Raw genomic sequence first — 20,259 nt, 5'->3', positions numbered from 1 at the left:
TATACCAATTAGGGGATATTGTTATTGTGTAATAAAAGGATGTGCATGCCTTGTGGAAGTATAACAATGGAATCATTCTGTCTAAGAGTTAAAATAAAACTTACCTCATGAGGTAAGGTATTTCCATAATATTGTCAGTAGTGGAAAACAAAGTTGTTAAAGAGTGACCTGGGAAGGTCGGACTTTTTTTTTTTAATTATTTGATTTAACTTTATTTATTTATTCATTCATTTATTCATTTCAATTTGACCAGAGAGGAACAGAGAGAGGGAGAGAGAGCAAGCTGCCAGGTTCGGGACTTGAATCGTAGTCAGCCACGTAGGAGTCCAGCACCCTTAACCACCAAGCCACCTGCCAGCCCCAGACATTTTTGATTTTTAAATTGTACTATTGTATATCAAAACTCACGATTGATATTTTTACTCCCAAATGTTAAGAACATTGCTATGTTCATTGTTACCATAAACATGCCATACGAAAATAACACAAAAACGCAGATTTAAACAAAGCTCACTGGCCCAGCCATGATAGTACACACTGGTAGATGCTGTTCCTCAGCAGGCTGAGGCCATATGGTGGGCCCAGGTTCCGTTTCCAACCTACCCTAAAAGCTAGGAGCAGTAGCAGCTGCTACTGCAGTACCAACTACTCAGGAGGCTGAAGCAGGACGATGGCAACATACACAAAACCGTATCTGAAGAAGCAGAGCTCAGCACTTATCATTACAAAGAGTTAATGATAAAATAAAAGAACCAGAAATGTTATCCTCTGACTGACACTGATTTATTAAAAATTCATATTAGCCTTATATAGCTAAAACAAACAATGGTAACCACAGACATCACTCAGTACAACTGGTATCTAAACTGTCACAGAAAAAATAAACAAGCTATTAAATAATCTGTTACATAACCATTCTTAAGCCATTAAAGAGTTTGAAACTCTATATTTAACTTGGAATTTTTTCTGAATCTTTAGTCTAATTTATCTCTTGATACATCTTGAACCTATTTTTTTCTCCAATCAACTACACATTACAAGTTTCGGTGTTCCACCATGTATTGCTTTTAGTTTTTTAAGACTGATGGTTATGGTTTTATTAAAAATAAGCATTACATAAAGTTAATTAAGTAAAAGACTTTGAAGACATGTATGTGCCTTACCAGTGAATTAAAGGTCAGAGTAACAGAAATCAAGGGTTGCCCAGGCCTGTGAGTAGCCATAAAGGTCACCAGAAAAGTGCCCAGGCTGGCGGAGGAAAGGTAGTAACCAGGAGTCAGAGCAGGCAGCAGCGCACGAGTCCAGGAGACCAAGAGAAAAGGCAGAGGCAGCAGAACAGGCAGCAGATCTGGGATGAAGTACAGGAAAATCAATAGAAGAACCTTGGAGGCCCAGCAGCTGGACATTAGATACTGTGGCTCAGCAAGCTGAGGCCATATGGGAGGCCCGAGTTCAATTACAAATTAGGTACAATGACAAATCACTAAGGAAGGTAGAGTAGGAAGATGGCAGCACAGCAAGACCCCACCTAAAACACATGCCCCCCCATAAACATAAACACACACACACACACACACACACACACACACACACACACTATGCTTGGTGATGAGCACCAGAAGGTGAACCAGTTATGGAAGCGAGGTGCAGACCCTGACTGTGTACTTTATGGGTTACCTTAGCCTTAGTCTCCTGAATGGGTAGAATCAATAGAATAAAGAATGAGAGAGCAATAAAAACAAATTTCTGAAATATAATGCACTTTGATAATCACACAATAACTTGATAGTGAGCAACATTTCTAAAAGTGCTACTCAAGACCAAAGGATAAAAAAGGAGAAAAGGAGAGGAATTAATGCTAGACTTAGGCACTTAGATTATTCTCTAGAACACTATGGAACTTTCTGCCATCTGGCTTTTGGGCCTGATGCTACAAAAGGCAGGGAAGACTTAACTGCTGCATATATATATATATTTTTTTTTTTTGAGAGGTTTTTGCTACAGGGTGTGTGCGCTCGCCAGACAGACAGAGAGAGACAGAGAGACAGAAAGTGAGAAATCACCCCCCCAGGGGGGATGGCCACGCTGCAATCCCTTCTCCACCATTCTCCTCTCGGGAACTTGGGCACGCACGCCACGCGCCTGGCATGAGTTTTAAGCCACCGGGTCTGGGATGCGAACCGTGGTCGACTACATGGGAGTCCAGCATCATAGCCATTACGCTAACTGCTGTTCCCACTGCTGCATATTTTTTTTTTTTGGAGAGATTTTCACTGTAAGGCACATGCGCTCGCCAGACAGAGAGAGACATAGAGACAGAAAGCGAGAAATCACCCCCCAGGGGGGATGGTCACGCTGCAATCCCTTCTCCACCATTCTGCTCTCGGGAACTTGGGCACGCACACCATGCGCCCGGCATGAGTTTTAAGCCACCGGGTCTGGGATGCAAACCGTGGTCGACTACATGGGAGTCCAGCATCATAGCCATTACGCTAACTGCTGTCACTGCTGCATTTTTTTTTTTTTTTTTGGAGAGATTTTCACTGTAGGGCACGTGCGCTCGCCAGACAGAGACATAGAGACAAAAAGCGAGAAATCACCCCCCAGGGGGGATGGTCACGCCGCAATCCCTTCTCCTCCATTCTCCTCTCGGGATCTTGGGCACGCACGCACACGCGCCCGGCGTGAGTTTTAAGCCACCGGGTCCAGGACATGAACTGCGGTCGACTACGTGGGAATGCAGCAACATAGCCATTACGCTAACTGCTGGTTCCCACTGCTGCATATTTTTTGAATGATAGGATTTACAACTTCATTAAAGGTAGAAATTTCCAATCATTTTAAATCACTACTGTACTATTATCCATTATGTTCATCCATATATATAAAGAGAACTCTGCCTTCTCCTCACAGGCATCAGCAGTGCTCTGAAGAAGGGGAGGGAAAGTGTCCTACCATCTCCAAAATCTTTTTTTTTGAGAAAGAGAGAGAGAGATTTTTGCTATAGGGTGCATGTGTTCACCAGAGACAGACAGAGAGTAAGAAAGCGAGAAATCACCACCCTGGGGGAATGGCAATCCCGTCTCCTCCAGTCTCCTCTTGGGATTTTGGGCACGCACGCACATGTGCCCAGTGTGAGTTTAAGACAGGGTCCAGGACTCAAACCACTCGACTATGTGGGAGTCCAGCAACATAACTATTATGCCACATGCTGGTCCCCATCTCCAAAATCTTAACCATCAGATTCGAGGTTGTTGGAGCTGCATGTCCTCTGCCTGCTCAGCAACTTCGAGATTTGTGCTAATGACTTTCTAACACTGGCTTCAAACCTTGCTCATATTCATAAACTACACTCATAAAATTGTAAATAGTTATCTCATTTAGTCTTCACAATAGGCCTAGGAGGACAATATATATTATTCCACTTAATAATGAAGACATCAAGGCACATTGATTACATGGCTTGGCCATGATAATACAGCTAATAAACAATAGAAATGGGCCTCAAACAGAGGTGTATAATTATAAAAATTTTAAAATAGGCCAGCCCATGACCTGGTGTTTAAGACCATTGGATCCCACATGGCCAACAGCACAGTTCAAGTCCCAGATCCAGAGGCTTGAAAAAAACAACAGAAGCATGTGTGGACATGCCCAAAATCCCAAAAGAAGAATGGAGAAGGGATTGCAGCATGCTATCCCCATGGAGGGGAGGGCTTTTCACTTTCTTCTTTCTCTGTCTCTTGGTGAGCACATATGACCTCCAGGAAATAAAAAATATATATAATTTTTTGAGAGGTTTTTGCTATAGGGCATGTGCGCTCACCAGACAGAGAGAGAGAGACAGAGAGACAGAAAGTGAGAAATCACCCCCCAGGGGGGATGGCCACGCCGCAATCCCTTCTCCTCCACTCTCCTCTCGGGATCTTGGGCACGCACGCACACGCGCCCGGCGTGAGTTTTAAGCCACCGGGTCCAGGACGCGAATCGCAGTCGACTACATGGGAGTCCAGCGACATAGCCATTATGCTAACTGCTGGTCCCGAAAAAAAAAATAATTTTTTTAAAAGAAAATGTTGAGGCCTGAAAAGAAATGAAACCTCCCAAGAACTTGGTCTTGGACTTCTGGCCTCCAAAACTATAAGTAAATAAATTTATGCTATTAAAAAGAATAAAATATTCATTGAATTAAAAGAAAGAAAGAAAAACAAGGGTGGGTAGGTCCAGCAGGTGTTGTGGTGGTTAAGGGCATTGGACTCCCACATGGCCAACTGCAGTTCAAGTCTCTGTTTGTCTCTCCCTCTCTCTCTCTGTCCCTCTCTGGTGAAAGGAGGAGAGAAAGAAGAAAGAAGGGAAGTGAAGGGAAGAGAGGGAGAGAAGGAAAGAAGAGAGGAAGGAAGAAAGGAGAAAAAAAGAAAATGTTTACTGATTCCTATCTTAGACTGTACCAGAAATATACTGTTGTGTTGGAAATACGCTCTGAATTTTCTGATTAACTTACTTATGTATTTTTGTCCTGGGAAATGCTGAGACTTAGATATTAAAATCATGAATGTTTAAGTCTGTTAATGTTGTCTTTAAACTTGAAAAGTTAAATCTTTGAGAACTATTAAATGCATTCCTCTGCTACTGATCTCTCCTCTAACTATATAATGGTCATTATTGCTATTTTTATTAAAGTTTTAGCTATCAATCATGAGTGCTTTCAGGCATTTTATATGTGTCATTATATCTATATTCCTCAAAAAAATCTATAAAGTGAGTGCTAATATTTCTGTTTGAAAGAATGTTCAGAGGGACCAGCAGTTAGTGTAATGGCTATGTCACTGGACTCAGATGTAGTCGACCGCGGTTAGAGTCCCAGATCCGGTGGCTTAAACTCACACCAGGCGCGTGTGCATGCGTGCCCAAGATTCCAAGAGGAGAATGGAGGAGAAGGGATTGTGGCATGGTCATCTGCCCTGGGGGTGATTTCTCGCTTTCTGTCTCTCTGTCTCTCTCTGTCTGGCAAGTGCACACACCCTATAGCAAAAACTTTCTCACTTTCTTTCTCTCTCTCTCTCTCTCTTTCTCTCTCTCTCTCTCAAGCACATATGCCCTAGAGAAAATTTTAAAATAATATCAATAAATGAATAAAATTAAATAAGTAATTTTTTTTAATAATTTTTAAAATTTAAATAGTATCTCTTTTGAGACCAGCAGGTAGCACAGTGGTGAAGGCACTGGACACTCCTACATGGCTGACCATGGTTTATATATATATATATATAAGGAATGACAGAATTAGAAAAATCATCATTTTGTGACCAGTATAGGAAAAACTGATTCAGGCAAGACTGTTCAACAGATTTTAAATCTGTGGAGTGCAAATGAGAATCAGGATATTTTCATAGTATTGAAGTATATACCCACAATTATTTAATTACAAAGGAAAATATAGAAACTTTTCAGTAAATAAGATTGGTAGATATCACATCACCTTAGACAAGTGACCAAAATTAACGTCACTTGGGACCAGCAGGTGGCATGGTGGTTAAAGCACTGGACTTCCACATAGCCAACTGTGGTTTGAGTCCCAGGCCCAATGGCCTAAAAATCTTGTCAGGCATGTATGTATGTGTGCAAACCTAGAATCTCAAGAGGAGAATGGAGGAGAAAGGACTACAGTGTGGCCATCCCCCTTGGGGGTGATTTCTCACTTTCCCTCTTTCTCTGCCAAGCACATAAACCCTATGACTAGAACCCTATAAAGAAAAAAATTAATGTCACAAATAATGAGACAAACACTTCACATACCTTCCAATATGGTGTCCTGAGAAGGACACAGCATCACTATGTAATTTTACTGCTAAAAATACACAAGTTTCTCAAGATAAGGAAACATAAGAAAAACCCAAGTTAAGGGACATCCTATAAAAGGTTGAGAAACTATTCTGTAACAAAAAGACATGACCAATTGACCCGACTGCAGTGGTGCTGACAGTAGAGCACTGCTGCATGATACCAGAGCCACATGAGAGACCCGGTTTGGATCCCAGGTCAACTTGAACACATTGGGCATGCCTAGGTATGCCCATGTGCTTAGCTGGCTGGAAGGCTGGGGAGAGGATTGTGACATAGTGAGACCCTGTCAAGGGCGCTCGCTCGCACGCTCGCTCGCTCTCTCTCTCTCTCTCCCCTTTCTCCTCGCTCACAAAATAAACTTCTTTTTCAGGTTTGTTCATAGGGCAAGAGACATAAGTGTGAGGGAAAGTGAGAAATCACCCCCTCCACTCCAGAGGGCAATGGCCAAGTCACAGTCCCTTCTCCTCCATTCTCCTCTCAGGGTTTCAGGTGCATACAAAGTCCAGCGCCTTAACTATCACACTAGTTGTTGGTCTCAACAAACTTAAAAAATAAATAAATAAAAAATAACAACTAAATGAAATACATGACCCTGGATTGAACCTATCCAGGAGAAAGTGGGCACCCTATAGCAAAAACTTCTCAAAAAAAAAAAAAAAGAAAAGCAAGTAAGCAAGTAAGCAAGCAAGCTAGCTCAGAAAGATTTACTTACTTAGCCAAGGTCACACAGCTAGTAAATATGTGGTTGCTTGAAGCCCAAAGCAAGCCTGTCAGATTCTAAAACCCATGCTCTTAAACATGCCATTGCCTGGACCCATTTCTTTTTTTATTTTTAATCATCTTACTATTTTGTACATTTTCTGAATGTTGTAATTGTACTATAGCTATCTAAGAGAATATCTTTCTTCTTAGTAATTATGCTCTTAAGTAGTAAATGGTGAAGGGAGTATATCTACTACTTACAGATAGAGAATAGTTTTCTAGGCCACAGGTCTTCAAAAAGTTCATGGAAAACACATATTATGAAAAAATTATATATGGATTTCAAATTTTTCTGCTCCAAAAGAAATGCATACTTTAATTCCATGTTTCCACAGGCTTTTTGAAGTCACTGTATATAAGAGGACAATGGAGCAAGTGTTTCAAAAGGTAAAAATAGAAAATGTTGCTAAATGATATATTGGAGTTCTTAGTATCATTATTGCCAATCTTTCTTTTTCTCTTTTTTTTTTTTTTAAGAACTATTTTTGCTATAGGGTGGGGGTGCTCGCTGGATCATCAGAGACACAAAGCAAGAACTCACCCTCCAGGGGGATGACCATACCACAATCCCTTCTCCTCCACTGTCCTCTTGGGATTTGGGGCACATATGCACATGTGCCTGGCATGAGTTTTAAGTCACCGGATCCGACTGGAACTGCATTCAACTACAGGGGAGTCCAGCAATATAACCATTACGCCATCCACTGGTCCCATCATTATTGCAATCTTTCTAAAAGTTTAAAATTATCACCTTCCCCTAAAACTTTTCTTTAAATTTTATTGATATTAGGCCCAGTCAGTGACACAGTGGTAATGCCACACCCCAAAGTGCTAGCCTCACATAAGAGGTCTCAGGTTCAGGTCCTGAGGTCTCCCTGAACACACCAGGCATATGCTTGTACACCCATGCTCGTAGCTGGCTGGCGCTGGTCCGGATCATGGTGTGGGATTCTACTGAGGCTGCTTGGGTCTCTCAAAAATGAGCAAGCTTTAAAAGGTATGTCTCTTCCAAGTTGCAGTTCAAATCATGCTCCACTTTCTCCTCTGCTACCATGTCCTCTGTCTCCACAGGGCTAGTGACTAGTACCCTGAGGCAGGCACATGTCTGACAAGGCATTAAAAATAAATAAATAAATAAAATAGAAGCACAAGCTCTGAATGTCAGAGGCTAAGACCTAAAAACTCCACACATATTTGCAAAACATCCAAGGCCTCCTCTGCTGACATTAGAAAGGCAGTGCTGTATGTGCCTCATGTCCTGAGCTTCCCTTGGATAATCCCACATGACTTTCCCAACTCACGGATTTTCCATTTGGTCACCCACTCAATCCTCAGCACAGTCATATCTTTGCAGATCTAAAAATAGCCATTCTGTCAAGTGGGAGGTTAAAGAACCACTTACGGTTAAGAAGATAACGTCCCTGCGAGTATTTCTTTAATGATGACAGTGCATCAGCAAAGCAGGATTTAGGCAAAATAAAAGCATGAAACCTACTGTGTTGCATGAGGTTTGTCACTAACCCTTAGCTCAGTGAATAGAAATGCCAGCTGTGCAGTCAGATCTCTCAGCTTTGAATCCTGAATTTGCCCAACTGTGTAACTTGGGACAAGCACTCAACCTTTCTTTTTTTCTTTTTTTCTTTTTTTTTTTTTTTTTGGAGAGGTTTTCACTATAGGGTGCATGCACTCACCAGAAAGACAGAGAGAGACAGAAAGTGAAAAATCACCCCCTAATGGGCATGGCCACACTGCAATCCCTTCTCCTTTACTCTCCTCTTGGGATCCTGGGCACGCACGCACATGCGCCCAGAAGCACTCAACCTTTCTGATCCTATTTCTACATCTGCAAACATAACCATGGAGGAATTGCAAATGTTGTACTGAGTAAAAGAAGTAAAAAATACAACACATAAAATATGACTTTATGTCGTTCAAGAACAAGTAAATGATGAGAGGTCAAAATAATGGCTACTTTTAGGGGCCGGCAGGTAATGGTAGTTAAGGGCACTGGATTTCCACATGGTTGATCGACATTAAAGTCCTGGACCTGATCGCTTGCTTTCTCTCTCTCTCTCTCTCACTCTTACTCTGTCCCTGTCTGGTCAAATTAAAATAAATAAGCAAGGAAACAAATAAATAAATAAAGTTAAATAAAATAATTCTTTAAAAAAAAAAAAAGAACAATGGCTACTTTTGAAAGGAAGAGCATTGTCCATGAAAAGGCTTAAGGGAGCCTTCTGGGTGGCAGAATGTAACCTTGCCTGATCTGCATAGCGGCAGTGGTTAGTTATACAGGTTTAAGTATGTAAACATCTCTTCAGCCATACATTACACATGTGTTACATATTAAACATGTGTTATACCTCAACAAAAAAGTAAAGTGAAAGAAAACTCAGGTCACCTAGTGGTATAGTAGTTAAGGCAGCTAGATCTTACATGGTCCACTGTATGGCTCAAGTCCCAGACCCGGCAGCTTGAAAAATAACCTGGGCACATGTGCATACATGCCCAAAATCCTGAAAAGAGAAGCAGAGGAGGCGGGATTGTGATGTGACCATCTTTCATCAAGGGTGCTTTCACTTTCCCTCTCTTCATCACTGTGGAAAAGTGCACGTTTCCTCTGGCAAACTAAATAAATAAAGTATAATATGAACAAAATAGAATTGTGAGAATTAAATGAGAAAATGTTTGCTAACTTCCTAGTACCTGGTAGGCACTCAATATGTCTGCTGATAATGTTACAACTACTGTACTTACAACAACAGATGAGGTTTTTTAACTGCCAGAAGGCACATGCCTCACCACGGAGAGAGAGAACACCTAATGAGGGTGTCACTCTGCAATCCTTTCCCCTCCATTCCCTCTCCTGTCAGGATGATTTGGGGCACACGTGCACATACACCTGGCATGTTTGTCAAACTGCCAAGGCTGGAACTTGAACCATGGTCAGCAATGGGGGATCTAGTTCCCTAAGCACAACACTTAACCACTGCACTACAGGGTTTTTTATTAGTATTTTTTAATTTGCCAGAGGTCATGTGTGCTTGCCAAGGAGAGAAAGAGAAAGTGAAAAAGCACCTCCCATAAAGGATGGTCATACTATAATCCCTTCTCTTCCATTTCTCCTCATTTTGGGATTTGGGGCATGCATGTACACGTGCCTGGTGCTTTTCAAGCTCTGGATCTGAGACACAAACTGTGCAGCAGGCCATGTAGGATCCAGCTGCCGTAAGTAGCACACCACCAGCTGACCCCAGAATGCTATTTTTAACAGATGAATCTGCCTTTCTTTTTACCACTCAAGTCTTACCATTTTATTACCATTTCAAACTTCTTTCTCTAACTTTTGCAGCTCTATATTTGCTCTCTTTGTATTTTTTAATTTATTTTTAATTTTATTTACTCATTCACTTATTATTATTTTTTTAAATTTTGACCCGAGAGAGAAAGTGAGCAAGCAAGCCACCAGGTCTGGGACTCAAACCATGGTCGGCCATGTGGGAGTGTCCAACGCCTTTACCACGGCATTTGCTGGTCCCCTGCTTTCTTTGTATTTAAATAAAGGACATACGCAGTTCAGAAAAGTCTTCAGAAGGTTTTTGGTTTTTGTTTTTTAAGTTTTGCAAGAGGGTATGTGCACTCACTGGAGAGAGAGTAAGAAAGACAAAGAAAGAAAGAGAGCAACCCCCCTCAAAGAGACACAATCTCGCAATAATCCCTTCTCCAGTTCTCCCTCCTTTCAAGATTCTGGGCACACATGCACACACGCAGTGTGTTTCTCAAGTCACCGGGTCCAAGACTCGAACCACATGGTTGGCCATGTGAGATCCAGCTGCCTTATCCACCACACTGTAGGCTGGCCTACCAACCATTTTTAAAGTTAATAAGGTAGCCAAAAGTATGTACAATTGGAAAAAACACTAATTCAATGGAAATTCACATGGAACTCATCTGATATTAAAACTACAGACCTGGAAAAGCTTTCATGGCTAAGGAAGGCACCAGGGCCAGACTTTCCTTCTCGGTACATTCTAAATTGTAGAGGAAGTTTAAACTAAAGGGAAGAAAGTCAAGGAAAGAGTAAACAACGAATGATATCTTTGAACATTTTTTAAACGAAAGCAAAACATAAACAACTCATGCTTTCCTGCTGAGCCAGCTCTCACTTTGAAGGTCATTTCTAACTTTCTTTGAACTAGCAGATTTTCTTCAATGTTGCCCTCTGTTAGGTCACCCTGTTATTCTTTAAAACTTACCTTTATAAAAGCATAGCCAACACCATTATCTGTAATAGTTAGACCAAGTGAATCCTCAGATTTGTATACATTCACTTCTTTTTTTATTCCTTTCACATGGGCAAATATGAAGTCTTCCAGACCTATATGTCCTCCTAAGAGTTTTTCCATGTCAACTTTAGGTGTATTCAAAGTGCAATACAAGATCTGTAAAGAGAAGAATCGTAGGTCAGTTTTACATTGATTTGCATCAGGAAAACATTTTGCTCATTAATTAGTTTATTCAGTAAATAATTATTGAGTGAAATAGTGCTCAACTTATAATATAAAGAGTTATATCATAAAATGTGTTTGTATATTGGCTAGGAAGAATCCTGGACAAATTTCCAAACAGTTGCATGAGGTAATGTACACTGAATGTTTCCAATAGGCCAGGCTTTAGGCTAAGCAGTGTACATTCATTATCTCACTTAATCTTCACAATAACTTTAGAGAACATGCAGTTATCCCCATGTTACAAATAAGAAAATTAAGGCTTGTCAAGATTGAGCAATTTGCATAAGGTCATAAAGTCAGTACTCGTCAGAGCCATGGATCTGAGTTTAGGTCTCACAGTGGTTTAAACTGTGTGACTTGTCTTTACAATGCTGAGATCGAAGGTCTGCTTGATGTGTGCACTCCAGTGAAAATACAGCCAAGTGTGTACATGAAGATGGTAAAGTGGGGTTCTTTTTTGTTTGTTTGTTTTGTTTGTTTGTTTGTTTGATTTGCTGAGTGCGTATGCTTGCTGGACAATCAGAGGAAAAGATAGAAGGAAAGTGAGAAAGCACACCCAGGGGAAATGGCCACACCAAAATCCCTTCTCCATTCTCTTCTTGAGATTTTGGACACATACATATGCCTGACGTGCTGTCCAAGCTGTAGGTTCCAAGATTTGAACCATACAGTTAGCCATACAGTATCTAGTCACTTTTTTTTTTTTTTAAGAATTATTTATTTTGGGCTGGTAGGTGGCATGGTGGTTAAGGGCACTGGACTCCCACATGGTCGACCTCAGTTTGAGTCTCATACCTGGTGGCTTCTCTCTCTCTCTCTCTCCTCTCTGGTCAATTTAAAATAAATAAAGTTAAAATAAAAATAATTCTTTTAAAAATGTATTTATTTAACTTTATTTGTTATTATTGGTTTTCAATCTGATCAGAGAGAGAAGAGAGAAGGAAAGTGAGAAAGCAAGCCACTGGGTCTGGGACTTGAACCACAATTGGCCATGTGGGAGTCAAATACCACATGACAGCACCAGTATCTAGCCACTTTAATCACCATGCCACTAACTGGTCTGTAGATACTTTCATTAATATGAAAAATTTTATTTATCTTGCATGATAGTGCTTGAAAAAAAGCAACTTTACTGCAGGATACACGAGATGTAAAAACAAAAATGTTTTAAAGCAAATACAACTTAAAGAATAATCCAATCCTTTAATTAAAAAAAAAAAAAAAAAGACAAAACCAAGATCTAGAAAGGTTAAAACAACTTGTCTAAATTCACATGGCATTAAAAAGAGTGAAAAACTCCACAGTGGCCAATTGTGTGGAGATTTTAAAGGGATTTATATGTTTCATAAGTCTTTATTTAACCTCATTTTCCCTCAAAAATATGGCTTACTTTACTAAAATTTGCAGTGCTGTTCTTAAATTTATCAACCATAACAATCTGGAAACTCTGTAGGGCCCAAATATAAAACTATGGAAGAGGAAAAGGAGAGTTAAGAGCACACCATTGGTTCAAAAATTATATTCAGGTCCAGCCAGTGGCACAACAATAATGAAACACTCTGCAATGTTGGATTCACACGGGAAGGTCCCGAGTTTGTGTCCCAAGGCCTCTTTAAACACACCCTGTGCAAAAGTATGCCTCTGACACAGGCTGACTGAGCTGGCGACAAACTGCAGCATGGAAAACTTGTTAGAGGTGCCCTCCTCCCTCTCTTTGTCCTGCTGGAAGAAATAAATAACTTTTAAAAAATTAAGTTCGGGGTGAGCAAGTGGCACGGTGGTTAAGGTGCCAGACTCTCACATGGCTGACCACGGTTTGAGTCCCGATCCTGGCAGCTTGCTTTCTCATTTTCCCTACCTCCCCTCTCTCTCTGGTCAAATTAAACAGTAGTAATAATAATAATAAATAGGGACCAGCAGTTAGCGTAATGGCTATGTTGCTGGACTCCCACGTAGTTGACCGTGGTTCGAGTTCCAGACCCGGTGGCTTAAACTCACGCCGGGTGCATGTGCGTGCGTGCCCAAGATCCCAAGAAGAGAATGGAGGAGAAGGGAATGCAGCGTGGCCATCCCCCCTAGGGGGTGATTTCTTGCTTTCTGTCTCTCTGTCTCTCTGTGTCTGTCTGGCAAGCGCACGCGCCCTACAGCAAAAACCTCTTCAAAAAATATATAATAATAATAAATAAAATTAAATAAATAAATAATTATTTTTAAAAATTAAGTTCATGGAACCGGCAGATGGCATAATGGTTAAGTTGCTGGGTTCCCACATAGTCGACTGTGGTTCATATCAGTCCCAGCAGCTTAAAACTCATGCCCAACACTTGTACATGCATGCTCAAAATCCTGAGAGGAGATGGAGGAGAAGGAACTGTAGCATGGCAATCCACCCTTGGGAGTGATTTATTGCTTTCTGTTTATCTGTCTGTCTGTTTCTCCACTGAGTGCACATGCCCTACAGCAAAAATCTTTCTCAAAAAAAAAAAACAAAAAAACAAATTCAACAAATATTTATTTCTATTTTTATTTTTTATGGAGAGATTTTTGCTATAGGGCACATGTGCTCGACAGAAAGACAGAGAGAGACAGAGAGATAGAAAGAGAGAAATCACCCCCTAGGGGGGATGGCCACGCCGCAATCCCTTCTCCTCCATTCTCCTCTCGGGATCTTGGGCACGCATGCACATGCACCCAGCGTGAGTTTAAGCCACCAGGTCTGGGACTCGAACCACGGTCGGCTACATGGGAGTTCAGCAACATAGCCATTACACTAACTGCTGGTCCCTTGAGTCTTGAGTACTTTCTAGTGATAAGCCATTTTTTTAAGAGAATTTTTTTTTTTGGTGCATGCACTCCCTAAAGAGACAGAAAATGAGAAATCATCTCCCCCCCCCCTTCAAGAAGGATGGCCATAGGCAATCCCTTCTCCTCTATTCTCCTCTCGGTATTCTGGGCATGCACGCACATGCATCTGGTGTGAGTTTTAAGATGCCAGGTCCCAGACTCAAACCATGTTTGACTACATAGAAGTCAATCATTAGACCATCTGCTGGTCCCATGCTAAGCCATTTTAATATGACCATTTTATGTCAAAAAGGCTACATAAAATCTTACTTTTTTCAATTATCAAGTAATGTTCACTGCAGACATTTCTAGCCCTTTCTCCTTCCTGAGCCTTATTTCAGACCTCACTCCCAATCTTCTTATGTCCCCAAGTTTTACGCCATCCCTAATTCTTTCTGGAACGTGCCTTAACACATCTATAATCCTCTGAAGCTCAAAACTAGGGTGCAATCACTAGATCCTGAATGGCTTTTTAGGCTATGTCAAAATACGTCTAAATTAGAAGAACTTCGTAAAATAAAGCTCTCCTTGCAAAACAATGAGAGGTTCAGCGTGGTGGGCAGAGCTCTGACCAAATCCCAGAGGTGAGAAAGGACTAATGAGGAGGGCAGGAAAAGGCCACTGGCACAAAGTAATGAATATCTACAGGGCAAACTGCCTCACCCTTTCCTCTCTTTCCTTCCAGTCTTTGGTGAACCTTCAATTTAATCTTTTGTGTTCTTGGCAAGGGCAAAATATATTTGGCTTTGTAGGTAGCATGTCCTGGCGAATATCCTCTAGTGTAAAAATTATATCATTCCCAGGGCAAGGTCAGAGAGGAGTCAGTTAAGTCAAGAATCCCTATTTCTGATTTTAATTGTAAAGTAAACAGTATAATGGGCAAAAATAATTATAAATGGGCGGAAGGGGAAGGGATTATGCACAGAAAGCAGCTTTTTTCTCAAAATGATAGGAATTAAGAAGAAATAACACAGTTTTCTCTTTTTTTCTGCCCAGTTTATCTGTCAATGACACTCATACTGGATCCCCAAAACCACTAATAAAAAAGTAACTTACCAGTTAGATAGAAAATAAAACATTACAGCATAATGGTGATATAATGGGAGGGGGGAACAAAAAAGTTTCACACAAACTGAATTTAGAGTTACTAGCCTCTTCCTTGGCTTCCTTTGTTTCAATTTTTCACATGTTGCACTGCAGAGTAAATATTAGATTTCCTGTAGGTAGAACCTTTTCCATCGTGCTTCCTTCCCTGCAGAATAACATTCCGTCCCAGGCAGCCAAAAGCTAGCAGGCAAGGAATTACTTTTTTTTGCCTGGAACGGATAGAACCAGCTATATTGTCCACTGAATGAAGCACCATGGGAGTTACGTTGAAAACCTGAAGGACTGTTGGGACCAGCAGTTGGTGTAATGGCTATGTCTCTGGACTTCCACGTAGTCAACCATAGTTTGAGTCCCAGACCCGGTGGCTTAAACTCACGTGGGGCATGTGTAAGTGCGTGCCCAAGATCCTGAGAGGAGAATGGAGGAGAAGGGATTGCAGCGTGGCCATCCTCCCTGGGGGGTGATTTCTCGCTTTCTGTCTCTCTGTCCCTCTCTGACTTTCTGGTGAGCACATGTGCCCTATAACAAAAACCTCTCCAAAAAGGAAAAAAAAAAAAAAAAAGAAAAAAGAAAACCTGAAGGAATGTATTGGTAATTCACTGGGAGATGGAGTAAGAGCCCTCTGTAACAACCAATAACTCAAGTTAGTTCTTCATGTGAGAATACGAACTTTCTACTCATCCAATTCAATGTACAACTACCAGCAAACATATCCCTAAGTGTGTGATGAAGGTCTAGAAAGGCATAGCCAACCACAGTGGCGCAGCAGTAATGCAAAGGTTCACATTGCTAAGGTCACATGGGAAGGTCCTGGGTTCACATCTCAAGGTCTTCCTTTGCACACGGGGTGCAAACGCGTAAGTGTCCTTTATCCTGACTGGTTGCAGCCAGGGGTGAGTCACAGCATGAGGACCCTGCTGGGGATGCTGTCTCAGTCTGTCTCTCTCATAAAAGAGATAAACAAATAAGCGTTAAAAAAAAAAAAAAAAAAAAGCCTAGGGGGACCAGGAGGTAGCATATGGTTAAGGTACTGGACTCCCACATGGCTGACTATGGTCCAAGTCCCAGACCTGGTGGCTTGAAAATCACACCAGGCACTATGCGTGCATGCCCAAAACCCCAGGAGCAGACAGAAGAGAAAGGATTGCGGCATGGCCATCCCCTCTAACAGGTGACTTCTTACTTTCCCTCTCACCGTCTGTTTCTCTCCAATGAGTGTACATGCCCTATGGTAAAAACCTTAAGAAAAAAAAATACTAGAAATTCAAACAAATCCTCAAAGATATTGTATTATGAACTGAAATATAGGAAAGTGAGACAATGCCTTCTAAATTATATAAAGTTCTTACTCATTCATCAAATACCTAGCAAACACCTACTCTTTGTCAGGTTCCATGCCAGACACTAGGTACACACAGATGACATGACCATCCCTGCACATGAGGAACGCCAGGCTGGGAGATACTCCACTGCGGTACAAGTGAGGCAACACAGAGCCAGCTGTAATATATAGAAAGCCATGTTTTGTTTGTTTTTTTTTTTTTAAAAAGAGAGTGAAAAATCACCCTTCAGGGGATGACCATGCTAAAATCCCTTCTCTTCCATTCTTCTTTGGGATTTTGGGGCATGCACATACATGTGCTTGGCGTGACTCTCAAGCCACTGGGTCCAGGACTCGAACAGCAGTTTGCCATGTGCAAGTACAACGATGTAACCACTAAGCCCTCTGCTGATCGCAAAAGCCATGAATATTTAAATCAAAAGAAGCTTCAAATACATACAATGAACTCTCTTACTCTCACTCATAGTTTGCTAAATCCAAAATCTAAAATGCCTCTGTCCACCACATCTCCAAGCCCTTGCCTATTGAAACCCAGCTCAAACATGACTGCCCAAGTGAAATCAATCGATCACACTTTCCACTTTGCTCACATAGTATAAATATAGTACCTCATTTGAGGATCTGAGTCACCTTGCCTTGAAGACCAATTGGTTTAATACACTTATTTGTCACTCTCTGTTGAGATCTTAGTCATCTTTCTCTCCTACAATGTCTAATAGTGACTTGCTCGTTTATATATGAGCAGCGTTTATAGAGCACACCACTTAACCTCATTCAATACAACATACCTATATGTGTGGAGAGCAGCCAATCTGAAAACATGTGATTAAACCATGTGGCCTGTGGGACCAGCAGTTGCGTAATGGCTATGTCGCTGGACTCCCATGTAGTCGGCCGCGGTTCATGTCGCAGACCCGGTGGCTTAAAACTCATGCCAGGCGCATGTGCGTGTGTGCCCAAGATCCCGACCGGAGAATGGAGGAGAAGGGATTGTGGCATGACCATCCCCCCTGGGGGGTGATTTCTCGCTTTCTGTCTCTCTGTCTCTCTCTCTCTGTCTGTCTGGCAGCGCAAGCACCCTATAGCAAAAACCTCTAAAAAAAAAAAAAAATGTGGCCTGTACAACCATGCAGAAATGTGCTTCTGTAAACTACTTTAGCAGGGCTATTGAGAAGCATTTACATACAAAAGCAGTATTTGTCTGTAGTCAATGGTTGTCTTTCTGTTGATGTTGATGCCCAATACTCCAATACTGCATTCCTATTACATAGATGAGAAGATTGCGACTATATCTAATTAATGTAACTAGTAAATTTTAATATTAAGAAAAAAAAATGATAGGGCCACCCTGTGGTGTGATCATTAAGATGGCTTGATCCCACAAGGCCAACCGCATGGTTCAAACTCCAGGCTCCAAGGCTTGAGAAACATGCCCAAAATCTTGATGGGAGGGAGATGTGGAGGGAAAGGGATTGTAGCATACCACGCCCTTACTTCCTGTCCCAATCCGGATGAGCCACCACACTTCAATACTCAGTATCCATACCTGGCAGATGGCTACCAGATTAAATGGCTCAGTTTTATAATCTCATGTCTGTATCAATTTTACTTTATTCTTTGTGTTTTCCCATCTCTGCATATCTGATATTGTTGCTCCCGTGGCCACAAATGAACCTAACTTCTTTTTTTTTTCTTTCTTTTTGAGATATTTTTGCTATAGGGTGCATGAACTTGCCAGAGAGACAAGTAGAGAGAGAAAGTAAAAAATCCACCACCACCACCCAGAGGGATGACCACATTACAATCCCCTATCCTTCATTCTCCTTTCGGGATTTGGGGCACACATGCCCAGCATGAGTTTTAAGCTGCCCAGTCCGTGACTGGAATAGAGTTGACTGCATGGGAGTCCAGCAACATAATAACCATTACGCCATTTGTTGGTCCCATTAAACCTTACTTCTAAATCCATCTATTTCTGTTAAAATCTTTCCCACCCAGTGAAAGACTATATAAAGGGTCCAGGCAGTGGACAACACTCAGGAGAAGACCTTCTCCTGCCCCCAACGCACACCTTCCCATGGTCCAGGCTGGCCAGAATCTCCATACTGTAGAGATTCTGTTGGGGTGCTTCTCTCTCTCTCTCTCTCTCTCTCACTCACTGAAGAAATAAATACATTTTTAAAAATAAAAGAGACTATATATTTAGTTTTTAAACTAAAAAGCTCTATTTAGGGGTTTTTATCATTATTCCTGGAATACATGGGCTGTATTTTTAAATAGTATTTACACCTATCCTTGATAGCTTCTTAAACTACATGATTTTTCCTTCAGATTTTATGACAGTTCATTCCTTTTTTTCATTTATTTCATAATTTCTTATTTTACATTTAATTATACATTTTTGCACAGTACAATGTGGTCTTTCAAAACATGCATGCAGTATGTTATAATCAAATAGAAAATATTGCTTTTTTTTAGTTTTTGTTATAGGGCACACGTGTACAAAGACAGAGAGAGACAAAGTGAGATATCATCCCCAGGGAAGATGGCCATGAAGTCATCCCTTCTCCTTCACTCTCCTCTTGGGATTTTGGGCTTCCATGCACACATCCCTAGTATGATTTTCAAGCCACCAGATCCAGCACTTGAACTGCCAAGTCAGCCAGATGGGAGCCAGACACCTTAACCTCCATGCTATCTACTGGCCCCAATTTTGTTCCTTTTTAATACTGTAACCAGGTTAGATTTCATTCTCCTCCATTACCTACATTATCCTTCAACATTTTTCATTGAGGGATAACTGAAACAGTATTCTTTCTGTGCAGCTATATTTCAATTGATACTTCACTCAGTATTTTTTTAAGTGTATTTATTTCTTACATGAGAGAAAAGAAGAGATAAAAAGAGACACATACCCCTGACAGGATCTCTCCACACCATGATCCTCCCCCAGGCTCCTGGCCAGCCAAGATCACAAGTGCATGTAGATACAGCTGGCATGTTCAGACAGACCCAGGATGGGAACCCGGGCCTCTCATGAAGCTCCAGTATAACAAAGACCTACCACCTGCACCACCATGGCTGGGCCTTTCCTAGGTATTTTCAAATTCTTATCACATGGTTATGATTATTCACCATTGAATCTCAATCTGGTTGGGATAATAAAAGTCTGAGCTGGTGCACAGAACTATTAATATTAATTACAATTGCTTTTTCTGTTTTAGCACAGCTGCTCTGCAATTGTGAGTAGTATTAAATAAATCATTTACCATTTGTGCTTCAAAAACTATTCTGGTTCACAAACAGGTTAACAAATCTCTCTAAAAGAGCATCAGATTCATGTTTAAAACTCCAGGAAGCTCATTTCCAGCTTTCTTTTGTTTAATGCTTTCCTTAAACAGGAACTGAGTTGGCCAAATAGTCCACATGTTCCAAAAATCTCTGGAAGAAATTATGGGCTTTATAGCTATAATTACATTATTTGTGGATGTAATTTTACATGTAAGAAACTGGAACAGTTACTGCTTATGGTTATCTACAGTAGCAGTCTTACTAAATAGTTCTATACGACTACTTTTTTTTTTTTTGAGAGGTTTTCTCTATAGGGCATGTGCGCTCACCAGACAGACAGAGAGAGACATAGAGACAGAGAGTGAGAAATCACCCCCAGGGGGGATGGCCACGCCGCAATCCCTTCTACTCCATTCTCCTCTCGGGATCTTGGGCACGCATGCACATGCGCCCGGCGTGAGTTTTAAGCCACCGGGTCCGAGATGCGAACCGCGGTCGACTACATGGGAGTCCAGCGACATAGCCATTACGCTAACTGCTGGTTCCCGATTTCTCGCT

General features: G+C 41.3%; 1 protein-coding gene across 1 annotated transcript in view; it reads right to left on the bottom strand.

Annotated features, from left to right (window-relative positions):
- The window catches only part of GIPC2 (GIPC PDZ domain containing family member 2), an 89,556-nt gene that overhangs the window by 47,287 nt on the left and 22,010 nt on the right, over positions 1-20,259 (bottom strand). Inside the window, 1 exon segment of the mRNA XM_006146082.3 lies at positions 10,863-11,048. Within this exon segment, the coding sequence (XP_006146144.1) occupies positions 10,863-11,048 (186 nt within the window).

This window comes from Tupaia chinensis, unplaced genomic scaffold, assembly GCF_000334495.1.
Source record: "Tupaia chinensis unplaced genomic scaffold, TupChi_1.0 Scaffold000164_1, whole genome shotgun sequence".
Taxonomy (NCBI): domain Eukaryota; kingdom Metazoa; phylum Chordata; class Mammalia; order Scandentia; family Tupaiidae; genus Tupaia; species Tupaia belangeri.
Note: the sequence above shows the minus strand (reverse complement) of the source record. Positions and strands in the feature narration are given on the sequence as shown.